This window comes from Oncorhynchus gorbuscha, linkage group LG13 (genome assembly GCF_021184085.1).
Source record: "Oncorhynchus gorbuscha isolate QuinsamMale2020 ecotype Even-year linkage group LG13, OgorEven_v1.0, whole genome shotgun sequence".
Classification (NCBI taxonomy): domain Eukaryota; kingdom Metazoa; phylum Chordata; class Actinopteri; order Salmoniformes; family Salmonidae; genus Oncorhynchus; species Oncorhynchus gorbuscha.
Window position 1 is genome coordinate 1,617,755 of NC_060185.1, and position 21,712 is coordinate 1,639,466.

A 21,712-nucleotide genomic window follows, 5' to 3' on the forward strand; every position below is an offset into this window, starting at 1 on the left:
CCCTAAGTACACTGCTTTAGGACAGAATCCTCTCTCTCTCTCTCTCTCTCTCTCTCTCTCTCTCTCTCTCTCTCTCTCTCTCTCTCTCTCTCTCTCTCTCTCTCTCTCTGTCTATCTGTCTCTCTGTCTCTCTAAATCTCCCTCTAGGCCCCCCAGGACCCCCTGGTGTGGTGATAGTAGAGGAGATCAAGGACACTACAGCCACCCTGTCTTGGAGTGGAGGGGTGGACAACCACAGCCCCATCAGCAGCTACAATCTCCAGGCCCGGAGCCCCTTCTCCCTGGGCTGGCAGACCCTCAGAACAGGTATGGATGCTGCCCTGTTTGTTTTACGCCAGAGATGTTAAGTTGCATAGAGGATCTATTGCCTCCAACTGTAGATTCAGGGTGGCCCTTACTGGAGACTAGCTGTAGATTCAAGGTGGCCCTGACTGGAGACTAGCTGTAGATTCAGGGTGGCCCTGACTGGAGACTAGCTGTAGATTCAGGGTGGCCCTGACTGGAGACTAGCTGTAGATTCAGGGTGGCCCTGACTGGAGACAAGCTGTAGATTTAAGGTGGCCCTGACTGGAGACTAGCTGTAGATTCAGGGTGGCCCTGACTGGAGACTAGCTGTAGATTCAAGGTGGCCCTGACTGGAGACTAGCTGTAGATTCAGGGTGGCCCTGACTGGAGACAAGCTGTAGATTTAAGGTGGCCCTGACTGGAGACTAGCTGTAGATTCAGGGTGGCCCTGACTGGAGACTAGCTGTAGATTCAGGGTGGCCCTGACTGGAGACTAGCTGTAGATTCAGGGTGGCCCTGACTGGAGACTAGCTGTAGATTCAGGGTGGCCCTGACTGGAGACTAGCTGTAGATTCAGGGTGGCCCTGACTGGAGACAAGCTGTTGGAGGTGCAGGCATCTGTTAGACGACAAAGAGCTCAACTCAACACCTCTCGTCCTTCAGTTGAGTTTCTCCAGTCAGGGCCACCATGAATCTAGTTGAACTGTTATGTATTCATTCTAACTCTTATGTTCTGTTTAAAACTTGGCTGTTGTTCAACAGAACTTAATAAAAAAAAGAATGTTCAGCTCAAAATGAAATGTCAGTGGTTTAAATTACACTCAGAATTATGTCAAAAGGTTAACAGAAAATGAACCTGTATCTTTTAAGGTCAAAGCTAATTCCTGAGGTGGCAGTGAGAAAACCACAGCATTTTTACTGAGCTGTTACCATTTAAATGGCTTCATTTCCCCGTATCTTGACAGTAATACCCATCTATAATGATCTGTTAATGTCGAAGGAAGACTGCCGACTCAGTAGGTGTAATCTGTTCCGCTGCTGCTGTGTGCGTACAGAGGATACGAATAATAGAAAAGTTTACAGCTCCATAATGAATCATGTCCATAGATGTAGAATGATTCACAATGTTTGTCGCCCAAATGGCACCCTATTCTCTACGTAGTGCACTACTTTAGACTAGAGCCCTATAGCACCCTATTCCCTACGTAGTGCACTACTTTAGACTAGAGCCCTATAGCACCCTATTCCCTACGTATTGCACTACTTTAGACTAGAGCCCTATAGCACCCTATTCTCTACGTAGTGCACTACTTTAGACCAGAGCCCTATAGCACCCTATTCTCTACGTAGTGCACTACTTTAGACTAGAGCCCTATAGCACCCTATTCTCTACGTAGTGAACTTGTTAAGATTAGCACACAGGGAAAGAGAGCATTAAGCTAGCTGTAGGGTTGAATTACACACAGAACCCTATTCCCTAATATACTGCACAACGTTTGACCAGACCCTTAGGGTTCTGGTTTTAAAGCAGTGTACTTTATGCGTGATAGGATGCCATTTGGGACACACTGTACTTCTTCCTTCAAACAGAGTTAACAGCATGTGTTTGAAGAGCAGTCAGCTTGACAGAGTGCCCTGGTGTTAATGATAAGAACACCGAGACAGTAGTTCTGGGCAGTGATCTGAAGACATGGGGAATGGGAGACTTGATAAGAACAGAGTTCTTGGCAGTGATCTGAAGACATGGGGAATGGGAGACTTCATAAGAACAGAGTTCTGGGCAGTGATCTGAAGACATGGGGAATGGGAGACTTCATAAGAACAGAGTTCTGGGCAGTGATCTGAAGACATGGGGAATGGGAGACTTCATAAGAACAGAGTTCTGGGCAGTGATCTGAAGACATGGGGAATGGGAGACTTCATAAGAACAGAGTTCTGGGCAGTGATCTGAAGACATGGGGAATGGGAGACTTCATAAGAACAGAGTTCTGGGCAGTGATCTGAAGACATGGGGAATGGGAGACTTCATAAGAACAGAGTTCTGGGCAGTGATCTGAAGACATGGGGAATGGGAGACTTAATAAGAACAGAGTTCTTGGCAGTGATCTGAAGACATGGGGAATGGGAGACTTCATAAGAACAGAGTTCTGGGCAGTGATCTGAAGACATGGGAATGGGAGGAAGTAGATAGGCCGGTCGTACATTTAATGTAAGAGGTTACATTAAATGTACCAACATGTAATTGTAAACTCAGCAAAGAAAGAAACATCCTTTTTTCAGGACCCTGTCTTTCAAAGACAATTCGTAAAAATCCAAATAACTTCACAGATCTTCAGTGAAAAGGGTTTAAATACTGTTTCGCATGCTTGTTCAATGGACCATAAACAATTAATGAACATGCACCTGTGGAACGGTCGTTAAGACACTAACAGCTTACAGACGGTAGGCAATTAAGGTCACAGTTATGAAAACGTAGGACACTAAAGAGGCCTTTCTACTGACTCTGAAAAACACCAAAAGAAAGATGCCCAGGGTCCCTGCTCATCTGCGTGAACGTGCCTTAGGCATGCTGCAAGGAGGCATGAGGACTGCAGATGTGGCCAGATGTAATAAATTGCAATGTCCGTACTGTGAGATGCCTAAGACAGCACTACAGGGAGACAGGACGGACAGCTGATCGTCCTCGCAGTGTTAGACTACGTGTAACAACACCTGCACAGGATCGGTACATCCGAACATCACACCTGCGGGACAGGTACAGGATAGCAACAACAACTGCCCGAGTTACACCGGGAACACACAATCCCTCCATCAGTGCTCAGACTGTCCGCAATAGGCTGAGAGAGGCCGGACTGAGGGCTTGTAGGCCTGTTGTAGGAAGGTCCTCACCAGACATCACCGGCAACAACGTCGCCTATGGGCACACAACCACCGCCTCTGGACCAGCCAGGATTGGCAAAAAGTGCTCTTCACTGACGAGTTGCGGTTTTGTCTTACATGGGTTGATGGTCAGATGCGCGTATGTATATATACAGTGTTGTAACGATGTGCAAGTGGTTAAAGTACAAAAGGGAAAATAAATAAACAATCTACTGCAGAGATAACCTTCAGAATTCTGTCAAACTATCCAGTTCTGTGCCCAAACAATTCGAGCTTGTACTTTTAAAAATAGACCTTTCTATAAATAAGTCTCTCACCGTTGCTGCTTGTTATAGACCCCCCTCTGCCCCCAGCGGTGCCCTGGACACCATATGTGAATTGATTGCCCCCCCCCATCTATCTTTAGACATCGTACTGTTTGGTGACCTAAACTGGGACATGCTTAACACCCGGCCATCCTACAATCTAAGCTAGATGCCCTCAATCTCACACAAATTATCAAGGAACCAACCAGGTACAACCCTAAATCCGTAACCATGGGCACCCTCTTAGATATCATCCTGACCAACCAATCCTGCCCTCATCCCATCAGTAGAGGATGCCTGGTTGCTCTTTAAAACTGTTTTCCTCACCATCTTAAATAAGCATGCCCCATTTCAAAAAATGTAGAACCCCAGACTTGACTGCCCTTAACCAGCACAAAAACATCCTGTGGCATTCTGCATTAGCATCAAATTGCCCCCGCGATATGCAACTGCTCAGGGAAGTCAGGAACCAATATACTCAGTCAGTTAGAAAGGCTTAGGCTAGCTCTTTCAAACAGAAATGTGCATCCTGTAGCACTAATTCCAAAAAGCATTGGGACACTGTAAAGTCCATGGAGAATAAGACCACCTCCTCCCAGCTGCCCACTGCACTGAGGATAGGAAACATTTCACCACCGATAAATCTACAATAATCGATCATTTCAATAAGCATTTTTCTACGGCTGGCTATGCTTTCCACATGGCTACCTCTACCCAGGCCAACATCTCAACAACCCCTGCAGCAACTTGAATCTATGCTAGGTAAAGTCCCACCTTATCTCAGCTCACTGGTCACCATAGCAACACCCACCCGTAGCACACGCTCCAGTAGGTATATTTCACTGGTCATCCTGAATGCCAACACTTCCTTTGGCCGCCTTTCCTTCCACTTCTCTGCTGCCAAAGACTGTAACAAATTAAAAAATGTTTTTAAATCTAATTTAACTGCTTGTGTCAGTTACTTGATGTTGAATAGAGTTGTACATGTAGGTAGAGTTATTACATTGACATAGATGACAACAGAGAGTAGCAGTGGTGTGAAGAGGGGGTGGGGGGGGCACTGCAAATAGTCTGGGTAGCCATTTGACTAGATGTTCAGGAGTCTTATGGCTTGGGGGTCGAAGCTGTTTAGAAGCCTATTGTACCTGGACTTGGTGCTCCGGTACAAATTGCCATGCTGTAGCAGAGAGGACACTCTATGACTTGGGTGGCTGGAGTCTTTTACAATTTTTAGGGCCTTCCTCTGACACCGCCTGGTATAGAGGTCCTGGATGGCAGGAAGCTTGGCCCCAGTGATGTAATGGGCCGTTCGCACTACCCTCTGTAGTGCCTTGCGGTCAGAGGCCGAGCATACCAGGCAGTGATGTAACCAGTCAGGATGCTCTCGATGGTGCTGCTGTGGAACCTTTTGAGGATCTGAGGACCCATGACAAATCTTTTTAGTTTCCTGAGGGGGAATAGACAAAGATCGTACTTTTTGGAGAAATGTCCTCTGGTCTGTTGAAAGAAATAAAAGGGGGAGGCTTGCAAGCCGAATAACACCATCCCAAACGTGAAGCACGGGAGTGGCAGCATCATGTTGTGGGGGTGCTTTGCTGCAGGAGGGACTGGGGCACTTTGTAAAATAGAGAGAATCATGAGGGACAAAAATTATCTGGATATATTGAAGCAACATCTCAAGACATCAGTCAGGAATTTAATGCTTGATGCAAATGGGTCTTCCAAATGGACAATGACCCCAAGCACACTTCCAAAGTTGTGGCAAAATGGCTTAAGGACAACACATTCAAGCTATCAGAGTGGCCATCACAAAGCCCTGACTTCAATCCTATAGAAAATGTGTGGGCAGAACTGAAAAAGTGTGTGCGAGCAAGAAGGCCTACAAACCTGACTCAGTTACACCAGCTCTGTCAGGAGAAATGGGCCAGAATTCACCCAACTTGTTGTGGGAAGCTTGTAGAAGGCTACCTGAAACGTTTGACCCAAGTTAAACAATTTAAAGGAAATGCTACCAAATATTATTGAGTTTATGTAAACTTCGGACCTACTGGGAATGTGATGAAAGCAATCAAATCTGAAATTAATCATTCTCTCTACTAATATTCTGACATTTCACATTCTTAAAATAAAGTGATGATCCTAACTGACCTAAAACAGTGAATTTTTACTAGGATTAAATATCAGGAATTGTGAACAACTGAGTTTAAATGTATTTGGCCAAGGTGTATGTGAACTGTATCTGTATATATATTCTCTATATCTATATATATTCTGTATATCTACATCTATTCTGTATATCTATTATCTATATCTATATATATTCTGTATATCTATATTTATTCTGTATATCTACATCTATTCTGTATATCTATATATATTCTGTATATCTACATCTATTCTGTATATCTATATATATTCTGTATATCTATATATATTCTCTATATCTATATATATTCTGTATATCTATATCTATTCTGTATATCTATTCTGTATATCTATATCTATTCTGTATATCTACATCTATTCTGTATATCTATATATATTCTCTATATCTATATATCTGTATATCTACATCTATTCTGTATATCTATTATCTATATCTATATATATTCTGTATATCTATATTTATTCTGTATATCTACATCTATTCTGTATATCTATATATATTCTGTATATCTACATCTATTCTGTATATCTATATATATTCTGTATATCTATATATAATCTATATATCTATATATATTCTGTATATCTATATCTATTCTGTATATCTATATCTATTCTGTATATCTACATCTATTCTGTATATCTATATATATTCTCTATATCTACATCTATTCTGTATATCTATATATATTCTGTATATCTACATCTATTCTGTATATCTATATATATTCTCTATATCTATATATATTCTGTATATCTACATCTATTCTGTATATCTATATATATTCTCTATATCTATATATATTCTGTATATCTATATCTATTCGCTATATCTATTATCTATATCTATATATATTCTGTATATCTACATCTATTCTGTATATCTATATATATTCTCTATATCTATATATATTCTGTATATCTATATCTATATCTATTCGCTATATCTATATATATTCTGTATATCTACATCTATTCTGTATATCTATATATATTCTCTATATCTATATATATTCTGTATATCTATATCTATTCGCTATATCTATATCTATTCGCTATATCTATTATCTATATCTATTCTGTATATCTACCTCTATTCTGTATATCTATATCTATTCTGTATATATATATATATATATATATATATATATATATATATATCTATTCTGTATATAAATATATATATATATATATCTATTCTGTATATCTATATCTATTCTGTATATCTATATATATTCTGTATATATATATCTATATCTATTCTGTATATAAATATATATATATCTATTCTGTATATCTATATCTATTCTGTATATCTATATCTATTCTGTATATATATATCTATTCTATATATCTATATCTATTCTGTATATATATATTTTTTTATCTATTCAGTATATATATATCTATTATTACTATCTATATCTCTCCCTCCATCCTCTCCAGACCCAGAGCCAGTGACAGGGGACATGGAGTCAGCCATGGCTGTGGAGCTCAACCCCTGGGTGGACTATGAGTTCAGGGTGGTGGCCAGTAACGCTATCGGGACAGGAGACCCCAGTGCCCCATCCAGAGGAGTCCGGACTAAAGAAGCAGGTAACCCCTCGGTCTGTGTGTCCGTGTGTTTCCTACTTACCAAAGAAGAAGTCAACTCTCACTAAAACGACCTTCTACTTACCAAAGAAGAAGTCAACTCCCACTAAAACGACCTTCTACTTACCAAAGAAGAAGTAAACTCCCACTAAAACGACCTTCTACTTACCAAAGAAGAAGTAAACTCCCACTAAAACGACCTTCTACTTACCAAAGAAGAAGTAAACTCCCACTAAAATGACCTTCTTACTCTCAACGGTATCTTAATGATCCCCTTAAAGAAGGCTACATACATAATGACAACAATATACAATATACACTACATGACTACACTACATACACTTAATTCCAAAACCATGGGCATTAATATGGAGTTGGTCCCACCTTTGCTGCTATAACAGCCTCCACTCTTCTGGGAAGCCTTTCCACTAGATGTTGGAACATTGCTGAGGGGACTTGCTTCAATTCAGCCACGAGCATTAGTGAGGTCGGGCACTGATGTTGGGCGATTAGGCCTGGCTCGCAGTCGGCATTCCAATTCATCCCAAAGGTGTCCGATGGGCTTGAGTTCAGAGCTCTGTGCAAGCCAGTCAAGTTCTTCCACACTGATCTGGACAAACCATTTCTGTATGGATCTCGCTTTGTGCCCTGGGGCCATTGTCATGTGGAAACAGGAAAAGGACTTCCCCAAGCTGTTGCACAAAGTTGGAAGCACAGAATTGTCTAGAATGTCATTGCATTGCTTGCTGTTTGGGGTTTTAGGCTGGGTTTCTGTATAGTATGTTGTGACATCGGCTGATATAAAAAGGGATTTATAAATACATTTGATTTATTGCTGTCGCGTGAAGATTTCCCTTCACTGGAACTAAGGGGCCTATCCCGAACCATGAAAAACAGCCCGAGACATTATTCTTCCTCCACCAAACTTTACAGTTGGCCCTATGCATGAAACCCAGATTCATCCGTCGGACTGTCAGTTTATGAAGTGTGGTTCATCACTCCAGAGAACGCGTTTCCACTGCTCCAGAGGTCAATGGCGGCGAGCTTTACACCACTCCAGCCGACACTTGGCATTGCACATGGTGATCGTAGGCTTGTGTGCTAAAGCTTGAACATGGAAGCCCATTTCATGAAGCTCCCGAGAAACAGTTGTTGTGCTGAAGTTGCTTCCAGAGGCAGTTTGGAACTCGGTAGGCAGTGTTACAACAGACGCTATTTACAGTACGCGCTTCGGCACTCTGCGGTCCCGTTCTGTGGCCTACCACTTCGTGGCAGAGCCGTTGTTGCTCCAAGACATTTCCACTTCACAATAACAGCACTTACAGTTGCCTGGGGGGGCAGCTCTAGCAGGGCGAAATTTGACTAACTGACTTGTTGGAAAGGTGGCGTTGAAAGTCAATTTGACTTTTTTGAAACGTTGAAAGTCACTCAGCATTTCAGTACGGGCCATTCTAGTGATAATATTTGTCTATGGCGATGGCATGGCTGTGTGCTTGGTTTGATACACCTGTCAGCAATGGGTGTGCCTGAGAAAGACACATCTACTCATTTGAAGTGGTGATCACATACTGCTGTATATTGTGAAGGGGGTGTTCACATATGTATAGTATATTTAATTTTAATTTAATCTTTAATTTACTAGGCAAGTCAGTTAAGAACAAATTCTTATTTTCAATGACGGCCTAGGAACAGTGGGTTAACTGCCTGTTCAGGGGCAGAACGACAGATTTGTACCTTGTCAGCTCAGGGATTCGAACTTGCAACCTTTCGGTTACTAGTCCAACACTCTAACCACTTGGCTACCCTGCCGCCCATATGAAGGGGTGTCCTCATACTGCTGTATATATAGTGGATGAAGGGGTGTCCTGTATATATAGTAGATGAAGGGGTGTCCTGTATATATAGTGGATGAAGGGGTGTCCTCATACTGCTGTATATATAGTGGATGAAGAGGTGTCCTGTATATATAGTGGATGAAGGGGTGTCCTGTATATATAGTGGATGAAGGGGTGTCCTGTATATATAGTGGATGAAGGGGTGTCCTCATACTGCTGTATATATAGTGGATGAAGAGGTGTCCTGTATATATAGTGGATGAAGGGGTGTCCTGTATATATAGTGGATGAAGGGGTGTCCTGTATATATAGTGGATGAAGGGGTGTCCTCATACTGCTGTATATATAGTGGATGAAGGGGTGTCCTTTATATAGTGGATGAAGGGGTGTCCTGTATATATAGTGGTTGAAGGGGTGTCCTGTATATATAGTGGATGAAGGGGTGTCCTGTATATATAGTGGATGAAGGGGTGTCCTGTATATATAGTGGATGAAGGGGTGTCCTCATACTGCTGTATATATAGTGGATGAAGAGGTGTCCTGTATATATAGTGGATGAAGGGGTGTCCTGTATATATAGTGGGTGAAGGGGTGTCCTGTATATATAGTGGATGAAGGGGTGTCCTCATACTGCTGTATATATAGTGGATGAAGGGGTGTCCTTTATATAGTGGATGAAGGGGTGTCCTGTATATATAGTGGATGAAGGGGTGTCCTCATACTGCTGTATATATAGTGGATGAAGGGGTGTCCTCATACTGCTGTATATATAGTGGATGAAGGGGTGTCCTGTATATATAGTGGATGAAGGGGTGTCCTGTATATATAGTGGATGAAGGGGTGTCCTGTATATATAGTGGATGAAGGGGTGTCCTCATACTGCTGTATATATAGTATATGAAGGGGTGTCCTCATACTGCTGTATATATAGTGGATGAAGGGGTGTCCTCATACTGCTGTATATATAGTGGATGAAGGGGTGTCCTCATACTGCTGTATATATAGTGGATGAAGGGGTGTCCTCATACTGCTGTATATATTACATTTACATTTACATTTAAGTCATTTAGCAGACGCTCTTATCCAGAGCGACTTACAAATTGGTGCATTCACCCCACGACATCCAGTGGAACAGTCACTTTACAATACTGCATCTAAATCTTAAAGGGGGGGGGTGAGAAGGATTACTTATCCTATCCTAGGTATTCCTTAAAGAGGTGGGGTTTCAGGTGTCTCCGGAAGGTGGTGATTGACTCCGCTGTCCTGGCGGCGTGAGGGAGTTTGTTCCACCATTGGGGGGCCAGAGCAGCGAACAGTTTTGACTGGGCTGAGCGGGAACTGTACTTCCTCAGTGGTAGGGAGGCGAGCAGGCCAGAGGTGGATGAACGCAGTGCCCTTGTTTGGGTGTAGGGCCTGATCAGAGCCTGGAGGTACTGAGGTGCCGTTCCCCTCACAGCTCCGTAGGCAAGCACCATGGTCTTGTAGCGGATGCGAGCTTCAACTGGAAGCCAGTGGAGAGAGCGGAGGAGTGGGGTGACGTGAGAGAACTTGGGAAGGTTGAACACCAGACGGGCTGCGGCGTTCTGGATGAGTTGTAGGGGTTTAATGGCACAGGCAGGGAGCCCAGCCAACAGCGAGTTGCAGTAATCCAGACGGGAGATGACAAGTGCCTGGATTAGGACCTGCGCCGCTTCCTGTGTGAGGCAGGGTCGTACTCTGCGGATGTTGTAGAGCATGAACCTACAGGAACGGGCCACCGCCTTGATGTTAGTTGAGAACGACAGGGTGTTGTCCAGGATCACGCCAAGGTTCTTAGCGCTCTGGGAGGAGGACACAATGGAGTTGTCAACCGTGATGGCGAGATCATGGAACGGGCAGTCCTTCCCCGGGAGGAAGGGCAGCTCCGTCTTGCCGAGGTTCAGCTTGAGGTGGTGATCCGTCATCCACACTGATATGTCTGCCAGACATGCAGAGATGCGATTCGCCACCTGGTCATCAGAAGGGGGAAAGGAGAAGATTAATTGTGTGTCGTCTGCATAGCAATGATAGGAGAGACCATGTGAGGTTATGACAGAGCCAAGTGACTTGGTGTATAGCGAGAATAGGAGAGGGCCTAGAACAGAGCCCTGGGGGACACCAGTGGTGAGAGCGCGTGGTGAGGAGACAGATTCTCGCCATACCACCTGGTAGGAGCGACCTGTCAGGTAGGACGCAATCCAAGGGTGGGCCGCGCCGGAGATGCCCAACTCGGAGAGGGTGGAGAGGAGGATCTGATGGTTCACAGTATCGAAGGCAGCCGATAGGTCTAGAAGGATGAGAGCAGAGGAGAGAGAGTTAGCTTTAGCAGTGCGGAGCGCCTCCGTGATACAGAGAAGAGCAGTCTCAGTTGAATGACTAGTCTTGAAACCTGACTGATTTGGATCAAGAAGGTCATTCAGAGAGAGATAGCGGGAGAGCTGGCCAAGGACGGCACGTTCAAGAGTTTTGGAGAGAAAAGAAAGAAGGGATACTGGTCTGTAGTTGTTGACATCGGAGGGATCGAGTGTAGGTTTTTTCAGAAGGGGTGCAACTCTCGCTCTCTTGAAGACGGAAGGGACGTAGCCAGCGGTCAGGGATGAGTTGATGAGCGAGGTGAGGTAAGGGAGAAGGTCTCCGGAAATGGTCTGGAGAAGAGAGGAGGGGATAGGGTCAAGCGGGCAGGTTGTTGGGTGGCCGGCCGTCACAAGACGCGAGATTTCATCTGGAGAGAGAGGGGAGAAAGAGGTCAGAGCACAGGGTAGGGCAGTGTGAGCAGAACCAGCGGTGTCGTTTGACATAGCAAACGAGGATCGGATGTCGTCGACCTTCTTTTCAAAATGGTTGACGAAGTCATCTGCAGAGAGGGAGGAGGGGAGGGAGGGGGAGGAGGATTCAGGAGGGAGGAGAAGGTGGCAAAGAGCTTCCTAGGGTTAGAGGCAGAAGCTTGGAATTTAGAGTGGTAGAAAGTGGCTTTAGCAGCAGAGACAGAAGAGGAAAATGTAGAGAGGAGGGAGCGAAAGGATGCCAGGTCCGCAGGGAGGCGAGTTTTCCTCCATTTCCGCTCGGCTGCCCGGAGCCCAAATTGGTGAACGCACCAATTTGTAAGTCGCTCTGGATAAGAGCGTCTGCTAAATAACTTAAATGTAATGTAAATGTATACATAGTATATGAAGGGGTGTCCTCATACTTCTGTATATACAGTATATTTTGAAGGGGTGTCTACATACTGCTGTATATACAGTGGGGCAAAAAAAGTATTTAGTCAGCCACCAATTGTGCAAGTTCTCCCAATTAAAAATATGAGAGAGGCCTGTAATTTTCATCATAGGTACACTTCAACTATGACAGACAAAATGAGAAAAAAAATCCAGAAAATCACATTGTAGGATTTTTTTATGAATTTATTTGCAAATTATGGTGGAAAATAAGTATTTGGTCACCTACAAACAAGCAAGATTTCTGGCTCTCACAGACCTGTAACTTCTTCTTTAAGATGCTCCTCTGTCCTCCACTCGTTACCTGTATTAATGGCACCTGTTTGAACAAACAAAAACATACTTAGACAAAAACAGAGCAAGTGTGATGTCATTCATGTTTGTGGAAATGTTTGCATTGTGGAAATGCGGAAATGTTTGTGGAAATCTTTGCAAATTTTTTTGCAATCTTTGCAAATCTTTGCAAAAATTTTGTATTTTTTTTTGTCTAACCTCCCATATAGTTATTTATGGATTTGTTGTGTGTGTCAAATGGTAGTCAAGCATCGATGATCATGTCACCAGAATAAGACCCTCGATATTTATTGCAAAAGAGCATCAAGATCCCAGTGAACTTTCACCACCCTGTGAAGTTCATCGTAACTTATTTCATGTGTAGCTTAATAAACTGGGATGGTTTCCCGTGTTGTAGTAGGAGGACCACACACCATGTCATCGCGTGACTCCAAGTTTACTTTGCTTTGATGGTTATTATATTCATATTTGCTCATTTGCGTTTGCACCGCTATTTCTCGCTTAATTAATATATGTGTTATTGTTCTGTCCTGCAGTCCCCTCGGTGGTCCCAGCTAACGTCAGCGGAGGAAACGGCCGCAGGCATGAACTGGTCATCTCCTGGGAGGTAAAGGCCTGTTTTCACCTCATAGTCTTAAACCACCCTGTCCAATATTAACCACACTCCACAACAACACTGTCCTAGCAAACACATTTCAGCAAGCCATGACACTCACCATCTCAAATTGTTCTGAAATAATTTCTGTAGTTAGAAACAGATAAGCATTCATTATTTTATTGAAATATAATTTGATCTCTGAGATTAAGCTAATTGATTGGCAATTTTAATTTACAGTACCCAACATCTGATTTGCAATAAAATGTTGTCTAACAATGAGTAAGATGTGGAATCCAAAGCCACCGACGTAACCCACACCGCACGCCTAAAAACATAAAAACTGGAGCTGCACCATCTAGTGGTCAGAACATGGTAATAACAGAATGTAGGATGGGACATACAGTATACAGTTGAAGTCGGAAGTTCATATACATTTGTCCACCATTCCACACATTTCTTTTTAACAAACTATAGTTTTGGCAAGTCGGTTAGGACATCTACTTTGTGCATGACACAAGTCATTTTTCCAACCATTGTTTTCAGACAGATTATTTCACTTATAATTCACTGTATCACAATTCCAGTGGGTCAGAAGTTCACATACACTAAATTGACTGTGCCTTTAAACAGCTTGGAAAATTCCAGAAAATGATGTAATGGCTTTAGAAGCTTCTGATAGGCTAATTGATATCATTTGAGTCATTTGGATGTGTACCTGTGGATTTATTTCAAGGCCTACCTTCAAACACAATGCCTCTTTGCTTGACATCATGGGAAAATCAAAAGAAATCAGCCAAGACACCAGAAAAAAATTCTAGACCTCCACAAGTCTGGTTCATCCTTGGAAGCAATTTCCAAACGCCTGAAGGTACCACATTCATCTGTACAAACAATAGTACGCAAGTATAAACACCATGGGACCACGCAGCCGTCATACCGCTCAGGAAGGAGACGCGCTCTGTCTCCTAGTGATGAACGTACTTTGGTGCGAAAAGTGCAAATCAATCCCAGAACAACAGCAAAGGACCTTGTGAAGATGCTGGAGGAAACCGGTTTAAAAGTATATATATCCACAGTAAAACAAGTCCTATATCGACGTAACCTGAAAGGCCAAGAAGCCACTGCTCCAAAACCACCATAAAAAAGCCAGACTACTGTTTGCAACTTCACATGGGGACAAAAATCGTACTTTTTGGAGAAATGTTGAAACAATTAAAAGGGGAGGCTTGCAAGCCGAATAACACCATCCTAACCGTGAAGCACGGGGGCGGCAGCATCATGTTGTGGGGGTGCTTTGCTGCAGGAGGGACTGGGGCACTTTACAAAATAGATGGCATCATGAGGTAAGAAAATTATGTGGATATATTGAAGCAACATCTCAAGAAAGCTTGGTCACAAATGGGTCTTCCAAATGGACAATGACCCCAAGCAAACTTCCAAAGTTGTGGCAAAATGGCTTAAGGACAACAAAGTCAAGGTATTGGAGTGGCCATCACGAAGCCCTGACTTCAATGCTATAGAAAATGTGTGGGCAGAACTGAAAAAGCGTGTGCGAGCAAGAAGGCAAGCAAACCTGACTCAGTTACACCAGCTCTATCAGGAGAAATGGGCCAAAATTCACCCAACTTATTGTGGGAAGCTTGTCGAAGGTTACCCGAAACGTCTGACCCAAGTTAAACAATTTAAAGGCTATGCTAACAAATACTAATTGAGTTTATGTAAACTTCTTACCCACTGGGAATGTGATGAAAGTAATAAAATATGAAATAAATCATTCTCTCTACTAATATTCTGACATTTCACATTCTTAAAATAAAGTGGTGATCCTAACTGATCTAAGACAGGGAATTTCTACTAGGATTAAATATCAAAAATTGTGAACAACTGAGTTTAAATATTTTTGCTTCGGTGTATGTTATCTTCCGACTTCAACTGTACCTAACAACTTCAATGACTCATTTCGCTGAACAGGGAAAAAACATCACCAATTTCACGGAGAATACAGGATGAAGAAATAATACTCCAAGAAGCACCTCCGTACTGTTAGACCTAGAGAACTGATACTTTGTATTTGTTGTTGGGGTCCGTGGAAAAGGCGTTTTACCCTTTCTTTGGATTCCTATTTCATTGTTAGAAAACAGTTTGATCCAAATTCTAGGTTCTATATTTTTTTATATTCTATGAATTCCTATAAAATGGATATGCAATCAGTTAGCTCATTTGTAAAAAAATATATTTAACCTTTATTTAACCTAGTCAGTTAAGAATAAATTCTTATTTACAATGACGGCCTACCAAAAGGCAAAAGGCCTCCTGTGGGGACGGGGGCTGGGATTAAACATAAATTAAATATAGGACAAAACACACATCACAACACTACATAAAGAGAGACCTAAGACAACAACACAGCATGGCAGCAACACAACATGGCAACAACTTGGTAGCAACACAACATGGCAGAAGCACAACATGGTAGCAACACAACATTGTACAAACATTATTGTGCACAGACAACAGCACAAAGGGCAAGAAGTTAGAGACAACATTATATCACGCAAAGCAGCCACAACTGTCAGTAAGAGTGTCCATGATTGAGTCTTTGAATGAAGAGATTGAGATAAAACCTTCCAGTTTGAGTGATTGAGACTTTGAATGAACAAAGACTGTCGGTTTTGAGTGTTTGTTGCAGCTTGTTCCAGTCACTAGCTGCAGCGAACTGAAAAGAGGAGCGACTCAGGGATGTGTGTGCTTTGGGGACCTTTAACAGAATGTGACTGGCAGAACGGGTGTTGTATGTGGAGGATGGGGGCTGCAGTAGATATCTCAGACAGGGAGGAGTGAGGCCTAAGAGGGTTTTATAAATAAGCATAAACCTGTTAAAGTCTTGCGACGGGTATACAGAGATGACCAGTTTACAGAACAGTATTAAGTGCAGTGATGTGTCCTATAAGGAGCACTGGTGGCAAATCTGATTGCCGAATGGTAAAGAACATCTAGCTGCTCGAGAGCACCCTTACCAGCCGGTCTATAAATTACATCTCCCTAATCTAGCATGGGTAGGATGGTCATCTGAATCAGGGTTAGTTTGGCAGCTGGGGTGAAAGAGGAGTGATTACGATAGAGGAAGCCAAGTCTAGATTTAACTTTAGCCTGCAGCTTTGATATGTGCTGAGAGAATCACAGTGTACCGTCCTGGCATACTCCCAGGTACTTGTATGAGGTAACTACCTCAACCTCTGAACCCTCAGAGGTAGTAATCACACCTGTGGGGAGAGGGGCATTCTTCTTACCACACCACCTTCATTTTGGAGGTGTTCAGACCAAGGTTAAGGGCAGAGAAAGCTTGTTGGACACTAAGAAAGATTTGTTGTAGAGCATTTAACATAACATTCGGGAAGGGGCCATCTGAGTATACAGTAAGTCTGTATCATCTTCATTTACAGGGGCTTGCAAAAGTTTTCACCCCCATGACATTTTTCCTATTTTGTTGCCTTTTTCCCCATTCTTCAAGGCAAAACTGCTCCAGCTCCTTCAAGTTGGATGGGTTCCGCTGGTGTACAGCAATCTTTAAGTCATAGCACACATTCTCAATTGGCTTGAGGTCTGGGCTTTGACTAGGCCATTTCAAGACATTTAAATGTTTCCCCTTAAACCACTCGAGTGTTGCTTTAGCAGTATGCTTAGGGTCATTGTCCTGCTGGAAGGTGAACCTCCATCCCAGTCTCAAATCTCTGGAAGACTGAAACAGGTTTCCCTCAAGAATTTCCCTGTATTTAGCACCATCCATCATTCCTTCAATTCTGACCAGTTTCCCAGTCCCTGCCGATGAAAAACATGTGATGTCCTCAGGGTGATGAGAGTTGAGAGGTGTTGGTTTTGTGCCAGACATAGCATTTTACTTGATGGTCAAAAATATCAGTTTTATTGAACTAATGAGACTTCTGAAGGCAATTGGTTGCACCAGATCTTATTTAGTGGTTTCATGGTAAAGGGGGTGAATACATATGCATGCACCACTTAAAAAAAAAATATATATATATATATATATAAAATAAGCAATTTTTTTCCGTTATGCTTCACCAATTTTGACATTTTTGTCCATTACCTGAAATCAATTTAAATTACAGGTTGTAATGCAACAAAATAGGAAAAACGCCAAGGGGGGTGAATAATTTCGCAATCCACTGTAAGGCGATTATCTCTATCACCCCATGTGACTCATTCAGAGATGAGATGAGTGTGTACAACTCACCTAAATCATTCATTCATGTTAACACGAGGTATAAATGTGAGTTAAGTGCACAGGTCTCAAGTCCAAATATGGCTCTAAGTGACAAGAAAGCAAACATACATACCTTCATCTTGAAGCTACTGATACCTACATCCTAAAGTGACAGATACCTACATTCTGAAGCTACTGGTACCCACATCGTGAAGCTACTGATACCTACATCCTAAAGTGACAGATACCTACATTCTGAAGCTACTGGTACCCCCATCCTGAAGCTACTGGTACCCCCATCGTGAAGCTACTGATACCTACATCCTAAAGTGACAGATACCTACATTCTGAAGCTACTGGTACCCCCATCCTGAAGCTACTGGTACCCCCATCCTGAAGCTACTGGTACCCACATTCTGAAGCTACTGGTACCCACATTCTGAAGCTACTGGTACCCACATCCTGAAGCTACTGGTACCCCCATCCTGAAGCTACTGATACCTACATCCTAAAGTGACAGATACCTACATTCTGAAGCTACTGGTACCCCCATCCTGAAGCTACTGGTACCCCCATCCTGAAGCTACTGGTACCCACATTCTGAAGCTACTGGTACCCACATCCTGAAGCTACTGGTACCCCCATCCTGAAGCTACTGGTACCCCCATCCTGAAGCTACTGGTACCCCCATCCTGAAGCTACTGGTACCCCCATCCTGAAGCTACTGGTACCCACATTCTGAAGCTACTGGTACCCACATTCTGAAGCTACTGGTACCCCCATCCTGAAGCTACTGGTAGCCACATCCTGAAGCTACTGGTACCCACATTCTGAAGCTACTGGTACCCCCATCCTGAAGCTACTGGTACCCCCATCCTGAAGCTACTGGTACCCCCATCCTGAAGCTACTGGTACCCACATCCTGAAGCTACTGCGGGCTGACGTTTTACTCTACTCTAAAGTCTATTGAGACATTGAAATAAAAGTGGTTTGATAAGAGTATGATTTGCCTCAGTGTCCCAACGCGGTTGTCAGCGGCATTCTCTCAGAACCACCATATCTCTAAATTACAGTTTTGGCTCTGGCTGCTCCCAGATGAATTTACACTGTCAAACTTCAGTCCAGAAACCCCAGTGTGATGGAGAGGACTGGAGACTGATAATCATGTAAAGGGCTCTGTGTGTCATTCATTAGGTACCTCTCACCGTTGCTGGGGAATTCTTGTCAGATATTTCAACTTCATTAAGTGTAGTTGATGGACGATGCGTGTTGGTTCCTAAGCATGTCAGGAATTAGTGTGTCTAAGGACAGTATGTACCTCCTACACGTGTGATCTTATGTAATGTGTGATTAATGAGCATTCGTTTATAGTCAGTCCCACTCATTATGAATGAGGAGTGTAAGGCTTCTTTCTCCAGGGGAAGATATACTGTAATGACACTATTGGAGAACATGGTGATCTGATATCCTCAAGGACACAGCAACATACAGTACCTGAGAATAACCTCACAACAGATTGCATATGAATGTCAATCCACCATAATATATGCTTCTGCCATACTGTATGGCTTATGGTATATCCTCTGTATGGCTTATGGTATATCCTCTGTATGGCTTATGGTATATCCTCTGTATGGGTTATGGTATATCCTCTGTATGGCTTATGGTATATCCTCTGTATGGCTTATGGTATATCCTCTGTATGGCTTATGGTATATCCTCTGTATGGCTTATGGTATATCCTCTGTATGGCTTATGGTATATCCTCCTTTTACTATGGTAAATGCTTTGGAAAACCATTCATAAATAATCCTTGATTAGATTAATCTATGGTTCAATGTACAGTTGTTTTTCCCCTTGCTGTTTGCAAAGTAATGGTCAGTGGGGATTTGGTTAATATATTAGTCAGTTTCCGGTTGATATTTAGCTGTTATTTAGTGAAAAGTGATATGGTAATATTTGGTACCATCTCAGACCAGACTATCAAGTGGTAGTAAGTGATGTTTCTGAGGACTTGTTACGGAAACATTATTGGGGGCTGTTAGATGTTTGTCGACATCTGTTTGACTCTATTGTTGTTTGCAGACTGTGTTTTTGATAGTTTTTAGTTAGTGTGTGTTGTGCCTGTGTTTTTGTTAGTTTTTAGTTAGTGTGTGTGGTGCCTGTGTTTTTGTTAGTTTTTAGTTAGTGTGTGTGGTGCCTGTGTTTTTGTTAGTTTTTAGTTAGTGTGTGTGGTGCCTGTGTTTTTGTTAGTTTTTAGTTAGTGTGTGTGGTGCCTGTGTTTTTGTTTGTTTTTAGTTAGTGTGTGTGGTGCCTGTGTTTTTGTTTGTTTTTAGTTAGTGTGTGTGGTGCCTGTGTTTTTGTTTGTTTTTAGTTAGTGTGTGTGGTGCCTGTGTGCCTGTGTTTTTGTTCGTTATTAGTTAGTGTGTGTGGTGCCTGTGTGCCTGTGTTTTTGTTAGTTTTTAGTTAGTGTGTGTGGTGCCTGTGTTTTTGTTAGTTTTTAGTTAGTGTGTGTGGTGCCTGTGTTTTTGTTTGTTTTTAGTTAGTGTGTGTGGTGCCTGTGTTTTTGTTTGTTTTTAGTTAGTGTGTGTGGTGCCTGTGTTTTTGTTTGTTTTTAGTTAGTGTGTGTGGTGCCTGTGTTTTTGTTAGTTTTTAGTTAGTGTGTGTGGTGCCTGTGTGCCTGTGTTTTTGTTAGTTTTTAGTTAGTGTGTGTGGTGCCTGTGTGCCTGTGTTTTTGTTCGTTATTAGTTAGTGTGTGGTGCCTGTGTTTTTGTTAGTTTTTAGTTAGTGTGTGTGGTGCCTGTGTTTTATGTCTTATCCGCAGCGGAATGAATGATTAGGAGGTCGTCGTCTCCATAGAGAGGAGTAATGATTATTCACTTTGTCTCCATCCAATCCCCCATAAAGCCATGCAGGGATGTTTAGGAACATCTGCGTTCCCTTCATCAATCTCCCTCCATGTTACCGCTATATTAGGGTGGAATGTTTGTCAGCCGAGAGAGCACCTTTGGCTCTATCTGAAGAGTAGTGGGGATAGAGATGTTCTGCGTCTGAAATGGAACCCTATTCACTATATTGTGGTCTACTTTTGACCAAGTCATTTTTAAAAGTAGTGCACTATATAGGAATTAGTGTGCCATTTGGGACACAGATTTGTGATTGTGTGAGGAAATGAGGCATTGTCAAGTGAACAAAGCTGTAGGACATGAAATGAGGGCAGTTGAAGGTAAGTGTGGAGTGAGGGAACAGATGTTGTCAGTGATGGCTATTATGAAGTACATTATACAGGTCTATGAAGTACATTATACAGGGCTATGAAGTACATTATACAGGTATATGAAGTACATTATGCAGGTCTATGAAGTACATTATACAGGTCTATGAAGTACATTATGAAGTACATTATACAGGTATATGAAGTACATTATGCAGGTCTATGAAGTACATTATACAGGTCTATGAAGTACATTATACAGGTCTATGAAGTACATTATGAAGTACATTATACAGGTCTATGAAGTACATTATGAAGTATATTATACAGGTCTATGAAGTACATTATACAGGTCTATGAAGTACATTATGAAGTACATATACAGTTCTATGAAGTACATTATGCAGATCTATGAAGTACATTATACAGGTCTATGAAGTACATTTTACAGGTCTATGAAGTACATTATACAGGTCTATGAAGTACATTATACAGGGCTATGAAGTACATTATACAGGTATATGAAGTACATTATGCAGGTCTATGAAGTACATTATACAGGTCTATGAAGTACATTATACAGGTCTATGAAGTACATTATGAAGTACATTATACAGGTCTATGAAGTACATTATGAAGTATATTATACAGGTCTATGAAGTACATTATGAAGTACATTATACAGGTCTATGAAGTACATTATGAAGTACATATACAGTTCTATGAAGTACATTATGCAGATCTATGAAGTACATTATACAGGTCTATGAAGTACATTTTACAGGTCTATGAAGTACATTATACAGGTCTATGAAGTACAGCTATCTCTAACTGTCTCTAACCACGTTTCCATTCACAGTTGTTTTTAATATATGCCATTTAGCAGACGCTTTTATCCAAAGCGACTTACAGTCATGTGTGCATACATTCTACGTATGGGTGGTCCCGGGGATCGAACCCACTACCCTGGCGTTACAAGCGCCATGCTCTACCAACTGAGCTACAGAAGGACCACATAATACATCACGACGGCTGACAATTTAAAAATTGCTGACAAATCCTTTATAATGCAAGAAATGGCAGTGGA

General features: G+C 42.2%; 1 protein-coding gene across 3 annotated transcripts in view; it reads left to right on the top strand.

Moving 5' to 3' along the window:
- LOC123993861 (contactin-5-like) overlaps positions 1 to 21,712 on the top strand; it is a 253,341-nt gene that overhangs the window by 162,640 nt on the left and 68,989 nt on the right. For all 3 annotated transcript variants that reach the window (XM_046296320.1, XM_046296321.1, XM_046296322.1), the window contains exons 10-12: positions 148 to 306; positions 7,083 to 7,232; positions 13,128 to 13,198. In XM_046296320.1, the coding sequence (XP_046152276.1) occupies positions 148 to 306; positions 7,083 to 7,232; positions 13,128 to 13,198 (380 nt within the window). The remainder of the gene's footprint in view (positions 1 to 147; positions 307 to 7,082; positions 7,233 to 13,127; positions 13,199 to 21,712) is intronic.